Source organism: Ochotona princeps, chromosome 15 (genome assembly GCF_030435755.1).
Source record: "Ochotona princeps isolate mOchPri1 chromosome 15, mOchPri1.hap1, whole genome shotgun sequence".
Taxonomy (NCBI): Eukaryota; Metazoa; Chordata; class Mammalia; order Lagomorpha; family Ochotonidae; genus Ochotona; species Ochotona princeps.
The window spans coordinates 34,426,635-34,452,724 of record NC_080846.1 but is presented as its reverse complement, the minus strand read 5'-3'; the positions used below and the strand labels follow the sequence as shown (position 1 = coordinate 34,452,724).

The following is a 26,090-nucleotide window of genomic DNA, read 5'->3' as shown; positions in this document are numbered from 1 at the left end:
CTAGAAATTAGCAAATGAAAAGTCCCCATGGCAATCCAGTCTGAATTGAAACTGAGAAGAACAAATGGTCATTACTGTGAAATCTCTCAGTTAAACAGAAGACCCATGTTCCAGGTTCCTCGGCAGTATAAATTATCCTAAGAGACATGTAGCAACAAACATTCACCAATTCCTGGCTTCTCAGCCCACATTCCATTACTGTTAGGCCTCACCTCTCAGGAACTCTTGAAAGTATACAGATTAGAAACACAAAGCTTAGCATTAACATCTTTGCTGTCCTGCCCAAGCGGTGAACAGAGGGTGAGGAATGCAGACATATGTCAGCCATGTTCAGGGGTTACCTCTGTTCTCAGAGTCTGTTTGTAAGAAGCTAGGGAGCAAGCAGGTTCTGGTGAGGCCAAGAGTTGGAGTGCAAGCCACCAAGAGAGCAAGCCCCTCCTATCACAGGCCTCGCTGGCGGCTCCAGTGGGGAGTGGTTGCGTAACGATGCAGTACTGCCCTGTCTTAGGTTCCAGATGATAGGTAAGCATCACCAGACTCATAGGTGGACAGAAAGTAAGACATAAGTGGGGAAGGTACAGCTTCCAAGCTTGTGACCCTGAACTAGCTGCCTAAGACCGTAACAGGAGACCAAAACACTTCATTCAAGGTAGACTTCAGTACGCTAGGTCTACAATTTTATTATAATTGTTATGATATTAATGTGACAAATATCAATGTCTTAGGCATTAACAAAGATAACAGTGGATCAAACTATTGTGCTGGTTACAGTAACCACACCTACTATAGCTCAGGTGGTTTGGAACTATTAGTTAAGCCCTGTAATTGTAGAACTCTGTCACCCTAGGGAGATCTCTGGGTTCCTTTTAGGACCATGCTTCTTCAATTTTCATCCTTTATTTATTAAGCTCTCATGTTACAGGGATTTTTAGGTTCTGAATTTTGCTTGTATCAATAGATTTCTCAAATCCTAGATAGAAAGAGTGTTGCTTTGGTTATTAGCAAGGAAACAGCTAGTAGGTAAGCTCAACTCAACATTTTAAATCTAATAAATCATCAGTTTTCCTTCTTCCATCTTTGACTCAAAATATTATTGACACTTATTCACTTTTTAGGCCTCCGCAGAGTTTATACTCAAATTACTGTTAACCACTGGGGCATGCAGTTATAATCACTCCTTGCTGTTTGATGTGAAAGTTCAATTATTTAATAACTACAATAGAATTACAATGATTAACTTTGCCAGGCCAAACGGCTTCTTCCTGCTTATTCTAGAACTGTTAGTATCTGTTTCTACATGTTTTCCCAAATTTCTGAGATTAGAAAATTGACATGATCTCAAAAGCTTTCAATTTGTTAAACAGTTCTCTCAGGTTAGACGTGTTTATTTACCCATTCATATTCTGGTTATAAATCTGGAGGGAAGGAGGAGTGTTCAGGAAAGGACATAAAGAGAAACAACTTCCTTCTTCGAAGTGACTGCTTCAAGTCAAGTCATTATATGCTAGCTAAGGTAAATAGGACTGGCTTCACCCAGGAGGCAGGGGAACTCATTGGGAATTGATGTAAAGAGGCAACTTAGGAACATCAAAATCTTTTCAAATGTTCCTTTTCTAGTCCTTGGGAGAACTTTTTACCATAATGAATATGAAATTTTTAAGACACCTCGTAAGGCTATGAATTTCGTTACACATTGTAATTCAGTGACCTCTCTTTGATCAGGCTCATCTTTCTATTTAGTCTGTAATGAGATGCTATTATGAGAAATCATAGACACTCTTGAGTTCTATAATCCTTGACCTACAATTTAAAATCCTATGTGTCTGTTAATTTTCTTTAAACTGTTCAATGAAGTTTAGAGCATCCAGCACACTTTTTTGTTAAATTCTTCATGCTCTTCAAAATGATCTATCAGTCCATGAAATTAACATCACAGATGTTCCGTTTTAAGAAAGCTCAACTGATTATTTAAGTCTCTGCCACACCTCCATATATCATGAAAGAATATATTTTTTATTTTGATATTAAGTAATTATTACTTGTGTTAAATCTATTCCAGTCAGATCATAGACTATCATTACTTTGAAGAACAGTTGCCTGCAAACAAATGTGACACAAACTGATGTTTGATTGGGATTCTTTGTTCATTCAACAAATGTATGTTTGCTGCTACTGTGTGCCTATATTCTACGTACTGAAAATTCAAGTGTATGAATTAATATAATTAAAATGTCAATATTACCTGAAGCAATCTATAAGCTAATGCAATAACCTTCAAAAATTTTACTGGAATTATTTACAGATTTAGAAAATCACAGCTAAACTAACACCAAACACAAAAGACCTAGAATAGTCAAAGTGATTTTGGGTTAAATAAAATATAAAATAACACTGAATGTGGGGGCTGACATTGTGGTTTTGTGGTGTAGTCATGTACTGTGTTAAATTTCCACCTACGGTGCTGCTATCCCTCTGTGTGCCAATTTGAGTCCTGGCTTTTCAATTTCCAATTCAACTCTATGTTAGTCCTTGGGCTCCTGCACACATGTGGCAGAACAAGCTCCTTGCTTCTGGGTTTGATTTGACCCAACCATGGCTGTTAGGACCACAGGAGAATGAACCAACAGATTGGAGATCTGATTCTAGTTCTGACTGTTCCTCTTCCAGTTTCATCCAGTTTAGCTCCGTGTTAATGAGTTTTCTGGCTCATTAGCCTTAGGAGGCTTCTGGCTCCTGACTTAAATCAACCCAACTCTAGTTATTGCGGCCATTTGGGGATAAAAGCTCTCTCTCCCTGTCTGTTCTTATCCCTCTGTAACTCTCCACGCAGCTGAACTCTTCAGGAGTCTCATTTTTTCACATGGCTCTGAAATTACTAGAGGTTATGTGGCATAGAATACTGAGAATTACGGATTTCGTATTCTATTGGAGGCGGGAAATACACAATGTGAAGAACTCGCCAAGAGTAAAGAATGTAATCCAAAGGTTTAAGAGCAGTCTCAGAACAGATGTCCATAGTAGCTTCTCTGTATCATGCATCATGCTCCTTTTTACAAAGGCTAAGCATTCTGTCTTATTTATTGCTATATTCTATATGCTATATTCTTATATGCAATATCAGAGGCTCAGACATTCATTGAATTACTATATAAACCAAAGATCTGCGACTTACAGTTAGGGAAACCAGTTGCCATTTTGTTATAAATCTTGTTTCTTTGTAAGTGTGTCACCTCGCTGAAATATGCATGCAGATTATAAGGCTGTATACCATGTAGTTTTGGGAAATGATGCCAATTAATCACAGCCACAGATTTAACATAGAACAGAGTGTACACAGGAAATTTTACCTCATTCATTCACTTTTAAAATTCACTCAACCAATACATCTTGCATGCTTGCAGATGGCAGGAGTTGAGCTAACATCCAAATACAGAGAGGATGGAAAGGATCAAGGAGGACATAGTGCTTAGCCGGCTGAGCTTATCATCCAGCAAAGGAACTGAATGAAGTAGTGCTGCTTTTAAAACTTACACGCTGTGCTATATTATGAGGCAAAGAAGCAAGGGTCTGAAATAGAGGATTACAAAGACAGGAAAGAGGAACGACATACTCTATACATAGAGTAGTGAGGGAATGCCTCATGAGAGAGTTTTATTGAAGCTAAGACAGAATAGAAGGAGCTGGCTAAATGAGGAGCCAAATGCAGGTACTGCAACATGGGCAACGGTTTGGCAGAAAACCAAAGTAGGCTGTTATGATTAGAAGAGTTTGCAAAGCAAAGACTGACACAGTGAATGGCAGCTGGGGTGGGGGGATTATACCATGTGTTGGAAAGGTAGAACTTGTGATGTGAGACACTTGCCAAAAGTAAAGGACACAATGAGAAGATTCCAGCAGTCGCTAGTAACAGATGTCCTTTTTAGCTTTCAGATTCCATATGGCACAGAAGAAATACAGCAGGATTTGTTCATGCCAGTCCCCTTAATAAGTTGAAACAGGAGGGTTTGAAGCGACATACAGATCAACTAAAACTAAAAAATAATAATAGAAGGGGTTGACACTACAGCTCAGTGGGTAAAACCACTGCCTGTGACACCAGCATCACCTATGGGCACTGGTTGGTGTTCCAACTACTCCACTTCTGATCCAGCTTGCTGTTAATGTGCCTGGGACAGCAGTGCCAGATGACCCAAATGATGGGGACCCTGAGCACCGATCCTGACTACACTGTTCATGCTCTCTGCTAGTGTACTCTGCTCAATGCAGCAAATGAGGATCGGGAACTTGTATTCCTGCCACTCATGGCAGAGATCTGGATTAGACCTTGCCCTGCTCTGTGTACTGCTTTAGGGCTGAACTAAGAGATGGAAGATAATGTGTGTGTGTGTACACACACATGAATGTTTGTGCTTTTAAATAAGTAAATATAAGCCACAGAGATGTAAAACTATAAAACTAATATTTTACACTGAAGTTTCACTTTTATTTGATAGGTAACAATGGGAAAAGCAACATTTTTCATTAAAATTACAGACTTAAAACATCTAGAAACAATATTTTGTTCTACTCCAGTATGTTGTATGAGCCTTTTCCCCTTGTTTGGGTACCTTGTGTATTATTCTTGCCCTCATTTTGCATAAATACCACTTATTAGTCTATGATGGTCAATTTTCTGTATGTTGTACAAAACCTACCAGTTGTGTTAGTTCTTCACTAGTAGTACTGTAATAATTATCAATAACCAAGAAGTTGCTATTTAGCTTTCCTTTTTCACATCAGTGCTACCTCTAAAATGAAAAATGAAATCCCAGTTCACAACCCATTTAGATGCAGAAATTATTCAGCAAACATCAAAGTATATAAGATAACACAGCCTGGAAACTTGTCACTGGACTTTGCCTTGCTGTGACAAAGCCGCAGTGCACTGTAGGGTGTGTAAAATCCAACAGGGACAATTTAAAAATCACTTCCCAAATTCTTTTTCCCAAGTTGATTATTGCTCATCTCATTATATTCCTCTCAGTTTCATATTTTTAAAATGTAATCTAAAGATGATAAATAAAACTGTGAGATTATTATTCCAATGCAAAGCATCACAATGATTGCTCACATAAATATTGGATCATAAATATTTTGTTGAGTATTCTAATTCTATCAGATCTGTACTGGCATTATTAAATTTGCCAAAATAATGTATAACATTTGCATTAAATATTTAATTCAGCAATGTTTTAAATGATTGAAATGTAATTATCTTAACTGGATTTAATAAACAGATTATTTTGGCAGTCTTTGTTGGCATGTACACTTCAACATGAGGATGTAATAGGTTACTCTATAAGTGTGTCATATCTTAAGGCAGAAGTCATCTATAAAAGCCGGTGACTAGAAACCATAAAATAATCACCTTTTCTGTTACCCCCGTAGCTGTTATTGGAGCACTTGGAGTGCCTTGTGTCAAGACACGAAAGATCGCTGAGGATGACAGTGGTCAAGCGGCAAGCCCAGTCTCCCTCGGGAGTGTCCAGTGAAGTTGAGGTTCTTAAGGCACTGAAATCCTTGTTTGAGCACCACAAGGCCTTGGATGAAAAGGTACAGTACAGACGAAAGAACGCAAACCTGCCTAGACTTTGGTGTCAGGACCATGGCTGTTTTCTTTACTGAAATCCTTGCAGTGAGTCAGTTGACAGGATCACACTGGAGTTATATCAAAAATCATTTGATAACAAAATGGATTACTTGGTATATATTGATAATATTTACTACCATATTCTTATTTTATATACTACTGCATCCATGGTTTATCAAAATTAGACTTTTATTGTGGTATATATGGTCCTTTTCCAGATGGCCATGATTAATATGTTTCAGTCAGTCTTCTGTCAACTCTCTTCCTCCCTCCCACTCTCCCTCTCTCTCTCCTCGTTCTCTGGCATGCATGACTATAGATGTCAAAATTAGAGTCTGTTATCAAAATGACACTTCACTGAGGTTCAAATGCGGTGTACGTTAGTTTTCATACATCCAAATTTTTAGGTCTCTGATGGCTTGCTTTCAAATATACATTTAGGAATTTATACATGTACAAGCAAAATGCATTAGTAGAAAAACCTACATTTAGAGCTGTAAGCCTCTCTTCGCTGTCTCAAGTAAATTCTGGCATAAAAAGCCAATAAGATGTTAATACCCTTGGTGATTATAAAAGCTTATGAGATGCTTTGAATTTTATGGAATTTCAAATAACAAACTTTAAAACATAATGAAGCTTTCAGATTTAGCAGAGTGGGAATTGGAGCACTACATTATAAAGTATCTGACAACTTGTGAGCATTAAAATCAAAACCAGGGATTACTTCCCAGTTATACCTAGATTTTGAACATGCAGGCATTTTTATTCTACTTAATATTTAAATATATACATTTTTATCATTTGCCTTTAATATTCTTAGAGCAGGAGATTATTTAGGAATGTATGCAAAAGAATAAAATTCACTTAGCTTATTAAAATAATTATGTATAGTTTTCACTTAACCAAGAAATGTAACAATTTGGTGAATAATTCTGAATAAAAAAAATGGATATTATATAGACCTTATTAAATATAACACCAAATAATAATTTGGTATGTGCAATATCTAGTCCCTCTTTCATCACAAAATCATACTGCTAAGAATTTGTCAGACTTTGTGTTTATAAAATATGTATCACATGTCAGTCTCCTTTACAGAGGTTTTACACACAAAGATAAATAAGCCATTCTTTTAACTGAATGTTTCATATTTAATGCTGGAGATTTGGATATCAAGATCAGAGAATAAAAGGAGATGAGTGAAATACAACAGAGAGTCCCAAGGAGGGCTGTGACTAATTCTGCTTGAGTGACAAGAATGTCTAGAACATCTGTGAAAAGGAGCTTGATCTACTTAGTAAGAATGACTCAGTGCGCTTTAAGCAGATTTCAAAGCAGGAGGAATAAGGAGTGAATGAACCCAGAACCATGGGAAGACCATGCTTCTCTGCAGAAAATTTAACAGTTGAACATCTTAAGTGAAGGTACTAAGCACAGTGTGATTTCAGAAGTTCCTTAGGAGCACTCCTGCACCACTCATATTTGAAGGTTGTTTCCATAAAAGAATGATTTTTATTCAGCTAATAAGCAGTACTTAAGACAAACGTAAGTTATGAGTATATTCTAGGGAGAAAAAAAGAAGGTGGTTTCACTGCACCTAGCCATCATTTATTACGTGAAAGTTCTTTAAGTTTAGCATAAATAAATGAACTATTCTCTGTTATGTCCCTAGGAGCTATAATGGTGTTAATTAACTTGCCAGGATTGCCTGGAAACACATGAGTTTAGGGGCAACTGAAGCAATTATCAACTAAGTAATATTCAACAGCCTAAATGAAAAACATGTTATGAATTTACATCTTGGAATTGAGCAGGACTGGACAAGTAACTCGTCTATGCATGCATTTCCTCTCCTTACAATAGTAACTACCTTAGAATTATTCTAAGCACCTGATATGATCTAATATGCAAAGCTCCTAAACAATGCTTAGTAAACAGCAAGTCCTCATCGATTATTAGTGAAGTTATTAATAAGTGAATTTCAGCATTCGACAAGAGTTTGAAGCTAAGTAAAGGTATAGGTATTACTATTGAGTCTGCTCATTTAAACAGCATTTTATTTAGTAATCGATATACTAATACTTGCCTAAGTACCTATATAAACAATTTGTCTAAGAATAGCTCTTATCTTCTTGTGGAAGTGGGGAACAGTGAGGACCGGGGCATATAGGTGAGAAATTGTAATATTCCAATTTAAACATTAGGATTAGAATGTTAAATGCATACAAGAAGAATAGAAGCAGATACAGTTAATCACGCCTAGGGAACAAGAAAACACTTCCGTAGAAAGCTGAGGATGAATGGCTACCTAAACTACACGGTACTGAGAATATCTGAGGACAAACACAATGCTCACTTATTTACACACCTAGTGAGCAATAGGGTAAAAGTTTTACAATTAGCTAGCATCAGTAGTGACTTTGGCATCACCTTTTGATATGTTTCCCAGTTCTGTAACCAGAGGAAATGACAGAGCTACCTATGTGTTTTGCAGTTATTTAGAAATCATTGACAAAAGATCAAGTACATTGAACATGCACAAGAAACACAATTCTAACATATTAAGTATGTATAAGCATTCTGAGATATCCGTATCATCAAATATTGAACTTCAGATCTGGGGCTGTTTCTTCGAGTAATTTCTGTTGGATGGTTGATAGTTGCCGAAATCACATCCTGCCATAACGTGATTTCAGTCTGTAATGTGGGTTTCTCCCATCAGAGAATCTTCACTCTGTCACGCTAGTCATTTTTAGGAAGTTGTTTTGTTTGAATCATTTGAGTTAAAAACTCTATAACCCTGAAACGATTTGGAGGAAAAATTTTCTTTTTAGGTATTTTTCATACCTATAAAAAAATAATTGAAATAAATATTGTAGATGTATAAAAATAATGCACTTCAGAGCCAGACTATCACTAACTCTCAAGCAATTATTAATTCAGATATTAATATTGAATTGCAACATTACATGAATGTGATTTAATCATTAAGAAAAAAATGATGAAAGAAAAGGCTTCAGCTATGTACATGTATTTAGCTAAATCTGAAACTGCATTTTTTGTGGCATATTATACTGTCTACATAGCTTCACATAAGCACAAAATCAAGCAAGAAAATAAAAATAATTATAGCTTTCTGTTCATGAAATTCTCACAGCACAGAAAACAGAAGAAACAGTAGGCACATCCGTGATGTTTTTTTCTCCCTAACAATGCAGTTGAAGCCAAATAGACAAGGTAAAGTGATTGAATCCTTTATGTGGTAGAAAGGTTATTCCTTTGTGCCTGTTCCCCACATGTAATTTCTTTAGTAAATCCAACAGATGTAAGTTCAAGATTAAGCTAGCATGTTACATTTATCTTTGCTGGAAGTCAAAATTTAAAATAGAATAATTTGACCTCACATGAGTCAAGCGTTATTGCCACAGTGCATTGATAAAATGAAATTCAGAGTACATGCAGAAATTGCCTTATTCTTCTTAGAAATACAGCACTGATTTATTTTGTTGGTAATAAAATTCAATTTGTAGAATACTGAATTTACTGAGGAGTAATTATTTCATTTTTAATGCTATTGCATGAGCATAATGATTTTTGTTTCCTTGAGGGTCTGTATAAAGAGGAAATAAATGCTCAACTTGAAACAGAAAACTGTTTGGAGCAGTTTCTTAGATTTTCACTTCAGTTTAAAGAATATCAGAACAATGTCTTCACCATCATTGTTACCTGGATATGGCCATTCCTTTTAGCACTTGCATGGTTCCTTTGCGATCTTCCCAGTGCATCAGCGTGCTGTGAAACCACACACTTGACCTCTTCATTGCAGTCTAAGTCTGAACTGACTAGCTTTGTGTCTAGAGATGTCATTCATTTACTCTGAGATCATTTCATAATGCTCTTCCCATCAATCCAGGGAAACAAGACTTTTTAAGAACACCATATTTTACAGATGGTGTTTTAGAAAATAAGACTTTATAGTTATCCTTAAATATCAGTGTATTTTTAACACACTAATTGATAACTGCATCCCACATATCTGCCATCCAACTCATTTGCATGGCTTCTTTTGTCTCTATCAATGTAATTCATAAAAGATTATTCAGAGAAATCAAATCATCAAAAAACGTTTTGAAGTAGCTGTTGTTTGAAGAGTATTCTATGCATTGTTATGAACAATTTAATAATTATGTAACAATTCTTAGCAGTTAGCTTGGTATGGTTAATATTATCAAAGATCTTGAGAATGTTTTGAAAATACCTTTTTGTATATATTATACCTTTCAAAGAATTTGAGCATAACAAAATATAATTCTTATTAAAAATCCTGTTCAAATGTTTTTCTTGCTTTCAATATTTATTTCAGAGTATAAGTGCATCCAGTCACCTGAGCATACATGTTATTTATTTATTTCAGAATATTAAGTGCATCCAGTCAGCTGAGTAAACATGGTGGAAATTCAGAAAAATGTCAAATTAAATTCTAGATTAATATGACATTGCTGGCTTTGTGTGTGTGTTATATGGAAACTAATGTTATAATGCCACCTTTAGAACTTTTATGTATCTCGGTTTTTATATATTTTATGTGCCTAACCTATGTTGCTAATTAAATTTTGTTAGAGGCACAAACATTGTTCCCCCGAAATATACTGTCAATAAAAGTAAAGCTTATAAGAGTATAATAATGTTAAATATACACATTCATGGTACAAATATGTCAACATTTTGGGAATCTGTGTTAAAACACATGCCAAAAACTCATCATAAATTTTAGTCAAAATCTAAAGATATAATGTTTAGTGACTTTTTAAAAGGCTAAGCTATTATAGTAATTCACTTTAACATAATGAAAACCTCCTGTGAATATATTTGCTTTTGATAAATGTAAATGATATAAGGAGTCTTTGTATAAATCTAAAAATACGAGAGTACTTCGAAAAGTTCGTGGAAATGGAATTGAAGAATAAGTTCCTTTGATACAAAATAATTTGGAAATCCATGCATGTAATGTTAAAAAATTGTGAAGTTCTAACAAACAAAATCAGAGACCTCTGAGTTTGACTTATTTGTGAAACTCACAAATTGTCATTATTTTCAAACCAAAATAAGCAGCTTTGGGGATCTACAAAATATATGATGATTTAATCTTTTGAATATGGAAGCTATATGGAAATCCCAGATTTATTGGTCCCTTTGCAATCTTTTTAAAAAATGTAACCTCTAATTACGTGACAATGATAAATGTTTTCTAGGAATCCTTTGCTTTTAGGCAAATCATTTTTAGATAGATACTGAATTCTAAATAAAATCACATATTATTTTAAATAAGTGGAGAGGTAGATATTTTCCCTATTTTAATGGTTCATCAGCAGTAGTTTTCCCGAGTAAATAATAATATACTTTAAAGTTTTGTCTCCACTTACTGTGAATTAGAATTCAGAGCAAAATGGATCGACCCTACCGGAAGTTGAATCAGGAACCACCAAAAGGATTTGCTTGTAAGGAAATCCCTTGTTATAATGAGGTGACACTATCTTTATAGTTTACCTCCCAGGTTGGACATTCTGAACAGTTATAGCTGCAAATATTTTTTGGTACTTTGCCAAAATGACTATCTCTAATTATATGACTGACAGGTTCAGCACAGTTTAATATCTGTGGGCTGTACATTACTGCACATATTTTGATTTTTCTTCTAGGTAAGGGAGCGACTGAGGGTTTCTTTAGAAAGAGTCTCTGCACTGGAAGAAGAACTAGCTGCTGCTAATCAGGAGGTAACACGCCACACTTTCTCCTCTTTTGAGGTGCAATAATCGCTAACATTATGTCCCTTGTGTTTCATACCACTTTTATTAAAACTGTCACAGAAACTAATTACATCCTGTATGTGCCACTGCACAAGGCCTGTGGAAATTAGCTGCAAGAGTCTTGTGTTTTTTTGTTTTGTTTTGTTTTGTTTTGTTTTGTTTGCATTCTGGTTATTCAGCTCTGTCACTGGGAGACCAAAGGAAACTTAACAAGAGCTCATGACATGTGAGCTAGCGAGACGGAGATTTAGAAAGACTACAGTTAGAATGCCAGAAGAAGCCAAACACCACTTGACAATTGGAAAACATGTCAAGTGTCTTAAACTTAGAAAATCCTGAAAATAAAGTTAACTCCTTGAAGATATGGCTGTATATATTTCTCCCCGAGTCTGTTTTCTAAAAGCACTGGATCCGTGTTTCCTGCCATCAGTGAATCTACTTTGGCTGCCTTTGATAACTAAACAAATCATTCAGATCATCTCTCTAGCATTTTATATAACCTATTTATTTCCTCAACATTTTTTATTCTTTTGTGCACAGATGAACTTGGATAATTATACCATACACACACACACACTTGAGATGTTTTTGTATCTACAACTTACATGTGTATAATGAAAGAGCTTCACTCTATAACATCTGCAAAGTTATTTCCCAGAAGTTTATACCAATAATATAACATTGGTATTACTAGAAATGAAGACTAGTAACTATTTTAATATTGCTACTTTTACATAATTAGGATATAGGCTCATATCAGTAATGACATGTTTTATAAAATGCAAAACATTTGCTACAAACTGTCCACACAAATAAACGTTTTTGAACCTCACCCAAAAAGCCACCTTCTTAAATACAAAACTTTTGGTTCTTTAAAATTAGTTGTGTTAAAGAAACAAGTCTTTATGCTTTGTTTGTTTAGACTTAATGATTTGAGCTTTAAAAACAATAGACTTTCAGCTTCAGGAAGAATGTTCCATGTGAATTAAAAGCAAGCAGTGTTAACAGCATAAATGGTGATGTGACAGCTTGTTTAAAAAGAAAAATAAACATGTTGGTGGCCAGATCCAGCTTAGAAAATTGGATAGTTTGAACAAGAAAATAATAACATTGATATTGATCTCTATTAGTCATCACAGAAGAAAGTCAAAACTCTGAGATAATGAATAGTGACTAAAAAAAGCTGTCTTCTTACAAGCCAGAGTAATCAAATCGTCTACAAACTGAAGTGTACTCATTCTTGGGCTGATCATAAAAAAGGTCAAATCAGTGTTGTTTTGCATTTTAATTGTTTTTTATTTTGTTTGACTTCTATGTTAAGATGAATTTTGAGTGAATGTCAAGCAGTTTTTTCTGATCAGGATAAACAAATGAAAGGCTTGGTGTGACTAGCATAAAAGTAGTGCTTGCTTTGTGATAGAATTCCCGATATAAACAAAGGTATAGGGCAACCACTGAGCAAATTATTTCTGCTGAAATAAAATTTCCCACGAGTTCAAGTTAGACTAAATATTTGTTCGAGAAATAGCTGCTGAATGGCTAGATCAATTATACATAAAATAATCTATACATAAAAATAGATTGTTCAGTGGTTTCTTGATCACAGTTTTAGAAATGATGTACTCTCTTATAGGCAACATGGCTTTTGTCTGTTTAACATTCTATTTGAACGGCAGAAAGAGAGAAACTTCTTTTGCTGGTTCATTCCCCAAATGTCTGTCACAGCCAGATCTGGGCCAGGCTTAAGCCAAGAACTTGGAACTCAATCCAAGTCTCCCACATCAGTAGCAGGGATCCAAATACCCAAGTCATCATCTGATACTACTCGGTACATGTTAGCAAAAAGGTGGAATCTGAAGGAGAGCTTAGACTTAAACCGAAAACTCTGCAAAGAAACAGTGGTGTCCCAGTTAGCAAACAAACATCTCTAAACACCTGTCCCCATCAATATTTTTGACTGTTTGTACATAGCCAAAATAAATTCCAAATCATTAACATTTTTAATATACCATTGGTTTGAATTACTTGTGTAGATAGGGAAAGTACCATGTCCATTATTGGTTTAAATATAATACCTCTGTATTTATTATAAATAATATCCATAAGACTCAAACAGAATAACCAGGAAATCAAAACTCCTAAAAGTTGTCCAAGGATTATTTTTACTAGACAACATATAGGAAAGTAAATGGAGAGAAACTCAGCTTTCATTTTATAATAATAACTCCAAGTGTAGCATTAGAAATGAGAAGATAGTTGCAATTTAAGTTCTTTATTATAATAACACTATACAAAAAATGTCTCAGGGAAAGCCTCACATATCAATGGTAACAAGATGTACAAAAATAGTGTTAGATACCTGAAAAGGTAAGTTTAGGAAAATTATTCTGTAGGCCATTTTATAAATGGTAATTAGGTGAAGTGTGAATGCTAAAGGAAATAATCAGAGATATTTTAGGAAAAGTCTAAACTTTGTAGGAAAAAAGAAAAACTTATTGTTCTTTAGACACACATGAAAATATATAACATAGTTCAGAATAATTAGGCACTAGAAAGAAAGGTGCTGAATAAAATTTTACTTAATGCTTCACATATTTAGTTAAATTTAAAATGGATTTGTAAGAGTCCCATCTAATTCAAATCTGATGTTTTTTTTTTTTCAATTCACAAAGCCAGCTTGGAGAGTGAATTTGTTATGTCATCAGAATTTATTTCCTGAGCTTCTAATAATGATAATGACAGTTGGGATAGCAAGGGGTTCATCCATTTTTCTGCAATAATTCAACTCGTAAATTTAGAAAAAGTAAGAGACAAGAATTTCAGGGTATAAAGGCTGCCTTGATAAAATTACACTCATATATACTGACAAACTAGCTTATCATCATCATATCATTTAAGTAGGGTTAATTTTATCATTTCTATAGTAGTATGCCCCCGCTTCTTTCTTTCTCTCTCTCCCGCACTCTCCCATCCTCCCACTTTTAATCCTATAGTATGTTCCTTGGAGCTGTCATCCGTTCCATATCCATTCCCAAACATCCATTCCTGCTTATTCTGTTCAAGTCTCATGGCTTTAACCATGATCCATGCTGCAAGGAAGCTAAAATCTGCAATTGACAGCTCATGCTCTCATTTTATTGCCACAAAAGACTTCAGATACGTATTTGATACCTACACGAGGTTTGCATATGGTGTGTGTGTGTTAGTTTCTGTCACATGTTTCCCACAGGCAGCAAACATGGGTCTGAAATTCAGCTCAGGGTTTGGTGTTTAAGGCATGCACCAGAAGGACTGGAACTACCCTCAGACAGCAAGCTCTGCAGATTTACTCAAAGAGTTCACATGCAATGGTGAACCTGAGACTGCACATAATTTTCCTATATCTTAGATTCTGTTTGGCATATAAATGCAACAAAGCAAGTAAACATATTAGAAATATATAAAATTGATTGTGTTTTCTGTCCTGGAAATAGTTTCAAGACATTGGACTAAGTAAAAAAAATGACATTGTATACATTGATCTCAGTCTTTAAAAATATAGATGATGTTATTCTAAGAATAAAAATTTTAGATATAATATCAAATATTATGTTACCAAATATTATTTCTCTACTGATTGCAAGTCTAAACACTAGATATTTCTGTAGTGTTTGAATTTTGACGGTTTCATTATCCTATACAAATAAAACCACAGCGGTATGGGATAGCTAATATTTAAGTCTAGCTGTTGTTCTCTGCTTCTCACCTCATGGCGTGACCTCTCCTTGACACTTGCACTACCCAGTCTCCTCTAAACTCCAGACTATGGAGCCGCCAGGTCCAGTAACGTCAGACTTTGATGCTGAGGAACCTAAGTGTTTTCTGCCTTTGTGATTCTGCCTTACTTGCTTGGCTGGGGGGCTGTGAGAACTCCAGGACTGACAGTCTACGTGACACCTGGCAGGTCACATAGGCAGAGCACACACTCCTCAGGAAGGAGGCCCCTGCTCCAACACTTCAGGTTCCACACTGCTGAAAACTCTTGTAGTTCCTGGAATGTGAGTAGTTACTTCACCCATCACATTTCACAAGGAACCAGAAAATTCACACCGAAGAGAAATCATATGAATGCATTGACCTTGGGAAAGCATGTTGCTGAAATGAAAAATTTGCTTTATACTCCACCATCCTCACTAGAGAGAAGCCCTGTGAATTTCCCATGATCAAGAGAAAACCACCCATCTCAGATCATCCCTCACATAACTTAAAAAGACAATTACCAGGAGAAATTTACCAATGTAGAAGATGTGGGGAGACTTTGCAAGTGTGCAAACCTTGATCACCGCAGAAGTTGTGTTAGGAATGACATTTTGAATGTCACTGCTGGGGAAAACTTTGCTCAGATGAAGCATCCTACTCAGCATCTGATCATTCATACTGAAAAAAATTCCATTAGCAACATAGATCATGTGTCATTTAATGAGTCAAATTTGAAATTTACCCAACCTGGAGCTTGTTTCTGCATCTGAGAATTCATCTATGAGCAAGACTCTGTAGTTACCATGCTCTTGCAAAAGACCGCGGTCAAGCTTCTATTTTTAGTTTGCGATGTAGTGTCCATCCAGCAATTTGTATCTTTTACTTAAAGCTTTTTAAAATTTATTCATTTAAGACACACTGAGATGGGGGGGGGGAAGGAGGGGGGGAAGAGAGAGAGAGAGAGAGAATGAATGAATATGCACACATCAGTTGAGTTACTCCTGAAATGCTGTCAATGACTGAGCCTGAGCCTGGGACAAGGTTAATGCCAGGAACCAAGAACCCAATCCACGTCCCCCACATAGCTAGAAACAACACAGATACTGGAGCCATCAGTGTGCTTTGCTAGGGTTTGCATCAACAGGGAGCCAGAAACAAGTGTTGAACCCTTTTGAGTAAGAAATGTAGGCATCTTAACCATTGGGTACAATCCTGCCCTTCTCAGTTTCAAATTAAAGAAGAGTCACTGAGAAGAGAAACAAGTGAAAGCACGTCTTCTTCAGACATCCTGGCAAATTCTATTCCTTTTTTGATCAAGGGTAAATGGAAATGTTATTTCAGAGACAAAATGGCCTCATCTTTTGTTTGTTTCTAAATATACAAATTCACTGCTGTCCAGTGTCAGGACAAATATACACAAATGAAAGCATGTTTAACATATTCATGAAAAGTCTAATGGTTGTTTCAGCTCTTGTTTTCTTTCTTTTTTTTTAGATTTATTTATTTTTATTGGAAAAGCAGGTTTAGAGTGAAGGAAAGACAGAGAGAAAGACCTTCCATCTACTGGTTCACTCCCCAAGTAGCCGCAATGGCAAGAGTTGAGCTGTTCCGAAGCCAGGAACCATGAGCTTCTTTTAGGACTCCCACATAGGTATAGGATCCCAAGGCTCTGGGCCATCCTCTGCTGCTTTCCCGGTCCACAAGCAGTGAGCTGGAAGGGAAGTGAAGCAGTCAGAATACAAACCGGCACCCATTTGGGATCCTGGATTTGCAACATGACTTTTGTCACTAGGTTACTTCATTGGGCCCTCAATCCTTTATCTTTAAGAAGTCTTTAAGAAGTATGGAGACTTGGCCTGGTGCAACTGTATAGCAGTTAAAGTCATCGCCTTGAACATGTTGGGATCCCATATGGGCGCCAGTTCTTATCCCTGAGGCCTTGCTTCCCATCCACCTCCCTGCTTGTGGCCTAGAGGCTTCTAGCTTTGGATAGGCTCAGCTCCAGCTTTGTGGCTGCTTAGGGAGTGAACCATCGGATGGAAGATCTTCCTCTCTGTCTTTTCTCCTCTCTGTATATCTGCCTTTCCAATAAAAATAAAATATATTTAAAATAAATAAAAATAAGCAAATCCTTAAAAAAGTATGGAGACTTGGGTTGCGAACTGTTTTCATATGAGATAAATATGTACATAGCAACAGGCACATCTTACCACAAGTAAGACTGAAGGGTTTTTTTTCAAATCTCAAAAAGAAAAAGAAATCAATGTTTAGCATGCTAAATACATATGTCTTATTAAATTGTTACATGTAGAGATTTTGTTTAAGCAGCCCACAGCTTTTTCTGACTCTAATTCTCGTTCGTTGATGTCACTTCTGGAATCCCTCCATAACTTCAATCTACCCATTGAAGTTGTTGTTACCCCATATAAGCCCAAGCTCAGACATTACCTTTTCAATGAAATATTTTATGATTTTATGATTCTTTGCCAATAGTAATCGTTCCTCAGTTTAAATTGCTGATTATTCTACAAGTATTAGGGTTAATTATATACTTGTCTAAGACTGACTCACAAGTTCGCAGAGAAAATAGACTATATTTTTTCATCTGTTTTTGCACGGTAGGATAATTCATTCTTCATGTCCAATTTATATTTTTGACAGGTATATTTGTAAATATGTTCCCTAATGGACAGTTTACACTCATTTTTAAGTATGCTTGATAAATAACAACAGATTAATAATACTAACCAAATGAACAAGGAGTTTGTTATCAGTAAACAATTTGTTATTTTATAAAATTGAGAGGCAGAAACACCCAGGAAGACAGACATACAGACAGAAATAACAAGCTCTCATGCAATGGTTTACAACCCAAATGCCCACAACTTCCCTTAACTGGGTTAACGTTAAAGCCAGAAGTCAGGAACTCAATCCAGGTCTCCCCACATGAAGGACAGAAACATTATCATTGAGTTAACACTCCTGGCTTCCAGAGTCTGCATCAGCAGGAGCAATGGGAGGTCACAAACCCACATACTATAATATGGAAGCCAAGCATCTGGCATCTTAACCACTAAGCTAAATTCCCCTCCTTGATATATAATAATTGTGCATCTACTAGGTGCAGAAAATTTGGCGTTTCTCTGAAGAAAAAATAATGGAAAACTGACAGATGAAATATCTGTGCAACTTAACTTATGGTGGAAACATGTATAAACACAAAACTAAGATGTAGAAAATTAAGAAAAGTAGAAGCAATAAATGCAGAAGAGCAGAGAAGGCAAGGGGATTTATTGTGAGCTGCATAGTAAAGAAATCTTCATTCGAAAGAGGCAGTATTTGAATACATTATTTAAGAAAAACCGTGATTTGACTACAGAAGTATGAGGGCATACTTCAGGCTAAGCAGGTAGTAAGACAAATAAAACCTGAAACTGTGTATTTCAAGAATAATAAGTGGCGTGTTGATAAAAGTCGGGGCAAGGGCAGATGTTTGGTGCATGGGCTGGGACACCACCTGAAATACCAGCAGTCCATGTGGGAGTACTTGGATGCCATCTCTGATTCCAGCTTCCCGCTGTTGGCTACCATGGGAGGTAGCAAGTGATGGCTCAAGGATTTGAGTACTTGCCACCCATATGGGAGACTCTGAATTCTGGGTTCCTAGTTTCTGACTGGCCAAACCCTCACTATTTAGAACATTGAAGGAGTAAACCAGGGGATAAAAATATGAAGAGGTTGATGGGCCTCAAATACCAGAGGTTCCCAAACACCAAGCTAAGAACTAGGATTTTGTCCCTTAAAAATTGGGGAAACACCAAAAGTATCTTTTTCACTTTGTTTCTGTTTTTTTGGTGAAGTGATGAATTATTGAAAGTAAACCTTTCATTTTGTTTTTTGTTTTGCTTATTTCAAGCAAGTATAAGACTGAGTTGGAATGGAGCTAAAATGATAGCATTATCTGATATCATTTGCAAATTTAATGATCTGGTTTTTTGATCAAGGTATTTCAATAAATATTGAACATTTTCTTTTTGCTAGATATTATATTGGCTACAATATATAAACACACAGAGATTAGTGAAACCATGTTTATTATAGGGATTGAGAGTTCGGCTCTTAATCAGTATACTCTATATAGATAGAAAGAGTTAAGGTGAGATATATATATATGTGTGTATCTATACACACATATATATGGATATATATGGAGAGAGAGAGAATATCAAGAATTTCGCTTTCTAGTATGGGAGGTGTATATAAAATAATGAAGAGTTGGTACAGAATTCAGATTTGAAAGGCATAAAATTCTGTTCATGGATAGTGGCCAAAATGAAATGAATGTGCTTAATGCCAGTTAACATTGTACTTACCATTAATTAATGTGGTAAATTTTATAATCATATGCATAAAACTTTGTATGAAAGTAATTATGATGCAATATAACTGGTGTGAGTATCAGAGTAGTTACAGGAGTTTGTAGCACCACAGAAGGGAAAATTAATTGTGTGAATATGAATGGAGGAGAACAGATGGCAATACAAATGTCCTACTAGAGGGGCAAAAAGCATTTTATATAAAATCTAAAGTAATTATAAAGAATAGACAGGTGGGCTTGAAGGAAGAGAAGAAAGGCAGGCAATGGCAGAGGTGGAAACGAGGCTAGATTGTTAGATCTGACTCAGGAATGGATAAAATCCATGCCTTGTCCCTTGGCTGACAGCCAACAAAGTGAAGAGAGATGGTTGAATTTGGAACTTTGTAAATTAAGGGTTTCTACAAAATATAGGACTATACATATATAATGACCAAGGTGTACTGTGTTTGACGATTAACTTGAAAAGCATCACTGTGATTCTTTTGAATGATCAAGAAGCCTGTATCCAAAATTTCTGGAGATATGGAGCTCTCAAGTTTCATGCAGCCTGACAATTACATAAGAACTGTACTTTCGATAAATGTAAAATAAATGTGAAGGAAAGAGTAAAAACATAAGCAAATATATACATGATGGAAAGTTGATTTAATGCATGCCTTTTTGAGTATCTCCACAGAGACAGACTGTTTTGAAACGTGGAATGCATTTCCTAGGCAATTGTCCTAAAACATGGCTTCAGATTATTTAGCCATGAACAATAGAATAAAGTTTTTACTTCTTGTAGAATATTTTTCAATTGCTTTAAATTGTAAAGTCACAGAAAAGTAAAAGGCAAGTACAAAGAGAAATAATTAGATGACATCCTAACAATATGTTCTGTGCTTGCAAAAGTCTGTATATTTTTATAATTATTTAAATAAGGCAAACAGAATGGATTGTTTAGAAGCTCCAATAAAATTCAATTGGCAGACTAATTTGCAAAGAATAAACAGATGTGCTTTTTTAAAAAGCTTTCCACATAATTGAATTATACATTAAAAAAACTGGCTTGTTAAGTTGTAGACCAAACTGTAGTGTTTGCATTGCTTTTCTCAATATGTGCTTCTTCCAGTCACTGAATTTAGCAACTTTCAATTTGAATATTCTTAGGGAACTTCATTTTAGATCATCTGCAGCAAGATTTATCCCTGAAGTATGTTTTTTTTTGCAAGGAAAGATAAAGGAATTTGTATAAGAAAAATATACACTACTAATAGAAGAATGTTGGGTTAGTGGTGAGGAGAGCTAGTAGAATCCAGCAAACTAAGTGTGGGGTTACAGACCCAAAGACAGAGGCATTGTTTTGTGCTGTTATCATGTAATGATTACAAATGTCTGTGAAATTCGATTATGAGCCAGTACTTTGTGAAATGCATAGTCAATGAATGGAAAAGTGGAAAATGTGAATAGATGGGCAATGAATAATCTTCTCTCAAAAGCAGAGAAGAGACTAAGAAAGAAGCAAAGAAATATGAGATTAGCACAGGTCGTTGTACCAAAAGAGAAGGGGGAGAATTTTCCATGTAGAGGTTAATAGCAATCAACGTGTTCAAATATTTCATTAAGGCATAGAGTATTCTGTTCAATATGGGTTCATTAGATTGGCAGCTAGAAGGCCACTGGAAAAGCTTGCACAGTTTTCGTGAACTATAAGAGATGGTGAAAAGGATTTGTAAGTTAATTAGAAACTAAAAATGGGAGAAGGAAAGTTCTCTTCTTTGGGGAAGTTTGCCAATGAAAGGGAGTGGACAATAAAGGTTAATGTGCTGGGCCAATATTGACAGATAGCTTTGACAGAGAGAACTAAAAATGCTTGGAGCAAAAAGCAAGGAAGGACTGGCAAGGTTTTATTGATGCCACACAGTAGGGGCTAAGCATGGACTCAAGATAGTCCAAGTGGTAGATTTCCTTCTCTGACACAGAAAGGAAACACAACAAGTTGGAAAGTGTAATAATGGATGAAGATTCAGTTTGATAAGAAAGGAAGACTCAAGAATATTATCAGTGGGATTATTGCAGAGGAAACATGGGTTCTGTGTTCAAAGGAAGTAACCATAGACCTTTCAGACTTCTCATGAGCTCCGAGAGACCGGGAAGACCTTGTAGACTATGGCAGAGAAGCCAAGACTAAGCGAACACATTTTAGGCTGGTAATTCCAATGAAGTTCTAATTAGATTCCTACAATAAATTAATTGAAGGTGATTTACCCAGACTATTTAGGTATTGAAACATATGGATTCTCCCATCATATTTCCTTATCTCAATCTATGAAATTGTTTTTACATCGTAATTCAATTGAAAGGTGTACAAATATGAAAATAAAATTGTCTTGCTTTTTTGGTGTGCTTGGGATAAACATGTAAGTTAACCATTATTTCTAAAACTTCACAGGGTTAAGATCAGGAATTGTCTAAAATTCATGAACATCTCAGCTACATTCAGATAATGTGAAATAAACTTAATAGCTGAATGTTCTGGTAAGATATAAGGGAGGTGGAAGATTTCTGAACAGAACTTATTAAATCATTTTCCTTGGCAGAAGGGATAGCAAGTTTCATCTGAAGTTGTATAATTATATATTTGCAGAATTACTAAAATGACTGTTTCAGTTTTATCTTCTAATTAAAACTGTCGTGTCTATCACTGGAAGGTTCCAAATACTTTTTTAAAAAACTGTAAAAATTCTTGAGTCAAATTATTTCACAATCCAAAAACTTAGAATAATTTCTCCTAAATTTTGCAAATTATTCTTTTTTAATTTTTTGGAATTTTCTTCTCCATTTATAGTACATAAAAGCAGGTTTAAGTTTGTCTATCCTAGCTTCAGGAAAATCATGAGTACTATAAACGACTTTCCAGTTTCCTGAATTCTTATGCATCGCACATATCAAGTTCAACTTAGCTTATTTTCTTCCTTAGTATTTACATTAGTAAATTCCATCATTAGATTTGAATTAGCATTCTAACAGTCAAATGCAAACTTTTGTTTTGTTAATAACTGAATCAACTCACTATGGCTAACTGCACCAGAAAGCACTGTTTGTTTTATAACCATATTTGCATATGGCAATGATCACCTTAGGACTATGAACTTTTATTCCTTGAAGATAACGTAAAAATCCCTGATGTTATGTTTTTAGCTTGCCTGCAGACTTAAGAACTCCACTTACTCACTTGTTGAGAATCTGTCTTCCTGTTGGAATTATTTTTGCTTAAAAATTATGTAATTCTTAATATGTTTTATTTCATGGAATTTTGAAAGGAGTCCCTTTTTGTTATATATAGTGGTAACTGAAACATTTTAGAATTATAAAATTCAGTAGTTTGTCAAAAGACCTATGCTTTCATATAAATACCTCTAGATTATCCTTTATAATGATCCTGTAAAGATAAGTGTACAAGCTATAAATTACCCAAGTTATTGCCATAATAGAAAATGTCTGCTGCTTTTCTCTTGATAATTGTCCTGTTCCAGGACAAAGAATCTTTTCCAAATAAAAGGAAATCAAGGTGTCTTATTACAGTATATGTTGAGACCCAACAAAGAAAGGAGAGCTGACAAAATTGCTGTTTGCTGCTTCTACTATTTTTATGATGTCTAAAGCTTATGTGAAGCAATTATCTACAATTGAGGTTAAAATTGTTGTGTGCATTGTATGAGACAGTTGAAGTCTGTTTGCAAATCTTTGTAGACTTTCTGTCCTGTTTTGATTGGGATCTTTGCCTTGATGGGAGCCCACAGTGTGCTCTCCTTGCGTAGTGAGCATGCTTGTCTCGTCTTTGCATATAGTGATTTTGCACCTCTACTTCTCTTTTCTCTTTTAACAGCAAGATCATGTTTGATATTAATATTTCCGCCATAAACATCAAAAATTGACCCATTTAATTTTATCCATCTATTTACCTGAGTATTCTTATTAACTTAAAAAATGATCATTTGAAAAAAATTATCAATAATTTAAAACATTGAGTAGAGTTTTAAAATTTACTTGAGATGAATTAAAAGTGAAAGACAAACAAAATAAAAAAATAGCCTGAAGTCAGAGGATATACATTCAAAATCTACCATTTAATAATTTTTGTGGTATATGGCAGTTTGCTCGACCTCCATGTGCCTTTGTTTTCTCATCTGTGAAATGAAATAGTAAATCTTGGAGCTGATAATATTCGGAGATGTCATGAGAGTTGGATGAGAAAATATATAATATTTTGTAAACTTAGTATTCTGCAGCTATATTTTAGCACCTCTTTCTTGGTTTTAAATGGTCAATATTACGTATCAGCTAAAGAGTTGGAAACATTTTTCTGTTGACACTTTGAGCTTGATGGTAAAGAAAAAGTTTAGAGGCAGCCTTGTGGTACAGCTGACTAAGCCACTCCATGTGACACTGGCATCCAATATGGGTTCCATTTCCAGTCCAATCCAGCTCCCTGGCAGAGGCCAGAAACCCTTAACTGGGTCATTTGCATGGGTTAAAAGAACTCAGGTACTTGGGTTATCATTTCCTGTCTCCTGTGTACGTTATCAGGAAGCTGAATCTGAAGTCAAGTAGCCAGGCTCAGACCAGGCATCCTAATATGGGATACCAGCCTTCTAAGAAACAGTTTAACACACTGGGCCACATAATCTGCCCCAGATATTTTATAAATGACCACATAATTTACTCATGCATTAGATAAAAGTAGTATCTTTCTTTCTTGAGTTTTTCTATTATTATATGATACAGTTCCATAGGCTGTGGAATTTGCCCTCATTCCTCCCCAGATTCCCTCCCCCTCCGCCAATTCCCCCTGTATTATTACAATAGTATAGTTCTTCATACACAGTCATAAGTCCATTCTGCTATTTAAGTGTATCCTGACATTATATGCATGGGCAGTGGCAGAGTCCAGCATCCTATTGTCAAGACAGATTTAACAGTTTCATGGGGAAGTCCATCTTTAATCTGGAACTAGAGCCTCGTACTACATTGTATCCTCACATCTGGACAGGATAGTCTCTATTACACAGTTACCATACATCCCCTTAGGTGAAAATCCATAAAACAAAATCCACAGCAATGAAAAATAGAATATTTACCACATAAAGTTAAGTAGCGTGCTACTAAATGACCTATGCGTCACTGAAGAATTTGACAGGAAAATTGATAAAAGTGATCTCACATACAAATTTGTAAAACACCATATGCTTCCCACTGCACTGATAATTATATATGTTGAAAAACCTGCATAATTTTAAGCTAATCATCACAATTTATAACTTGTTCCTATTATTCAGTACTTAACACACTGTAGCTAACCAAAGCTAACTAAATTGTTGTATTATTACTCATCAGAGATAAAATCCATGATGTCTGATTCAGATTTTGGTACTGCCTAGCTTTTATGCTACTAAGAAAATTTTTTCACACTGATACTCCTTTAAGTGTGAGTAGTTGCACTCCAATAAACTCATTTTGAGTGGCTTAGAGAATATCATACATCAAAGGCACATATGAGGGTAAATATTTGGCCAAGAGATTAAGACACCAACATCCTGTATTGCAATGCCTGGATTCCTAGTCTGGATTTACTCCAGATTCCAATTTTCTAAGGCATACCCTGGAGTTAGATGTAAAATTGGGGGTCAAATTCAGGCATTCTGATTAAGGATGTGGGTATCCCAAGCTGCATCTCAACTCTTGAGTCAAACAATTGCCCTTGGTTTTTTAATTAGTGATTTTACTATGGTTAATCTTATTTTAAAAAGAAGGAAAATAAAAAGAACACTGGAGCAGTGTCATTGCAATAGTATTAACTATTACAGGCATTCCTCAGCTGTGATGGGGTTATAACCTTACAAACCAGTGTCAAGTTGAAAATATGTTAAGTGGACAATGTGTTTACCTTGTAGAGCACTGATTGTTTGCTTTAGTGAACGTATGAATGGATAGGGAGTTGCTATTCAACGTCAAAGCCCAGAATCAAACTAAAATACAGTGCCCTATGTCGCTAGCCTGAGAAAAGATCAAAATTCAAAAATTTTTAAAGATTTATTATTTTTTATTGCAAAGTCAGATATATATAGAGAGGAGGAGAGGCAGAGAGAAATACCTTCCATCTGGTGATTCACTCCCCAAGTGACAACAGTAGTCGGAGCTGCACCAATCTGAAGCCAGGAGCCAGGAGCTCTTCTGGGTCTCCCATGTGGGTGCAGGGTCCCAAGGTTTTGGGCCATCCTCAACTGCTTTCCCTGGCCAGAAACAGGGAGCTGGATGGGATGAGGGGCTCCTGGGATTAGAACTGGCACTCATATAGGATCCTGGTACGTTCAAGGCAAGAACTTTAGCATCTAGGCCACTGTGCTGGGACTCAGAATTTCTAATATGTTGCCTACTGAATGCATAATGCTTATACACCTTCATAAAGTAAAACAAAGTCTGAAGTCAAACCAGAGTAAGTCAAGTACTGTCTGCATTTGCTATTATCAGGCATATGACAAAGTCCTCCAAGACCCAT

General features: G+C 35.7%; 1 protein-coding gene across 4 annotated transcripts in view; it reads left to right on the top strand.

Moving 5' to 3' along the window:
* PPFIA2 (PTPRF interacting protein alpha 2) overlaps positions 1-26,090 on the top strand; it is a 393,655-nt gene that overhangs the window by 228,019 nt on the left and 139,546 nt on the right. For 3 of the 4 annotated variants that reach the window (XM_058673335.1, XM_058673333.1, XM_058673332.1), the window contains exons 4-5: positions 5,428-5,592; positions 11,329-11,403. In XM_058673335.1, coding sequence (XP_058529318.1) covers positions 5,428-5,592; positions 11,329-11,403 — 240 coding nt within the window. The remainder of the gene's footprint in view (positions 1-5,427; positions 5,593-11,328; positions 11,404-26,090) is intronic. The other variant, XM_058673334.1, reaches the window with a different exon arrangement.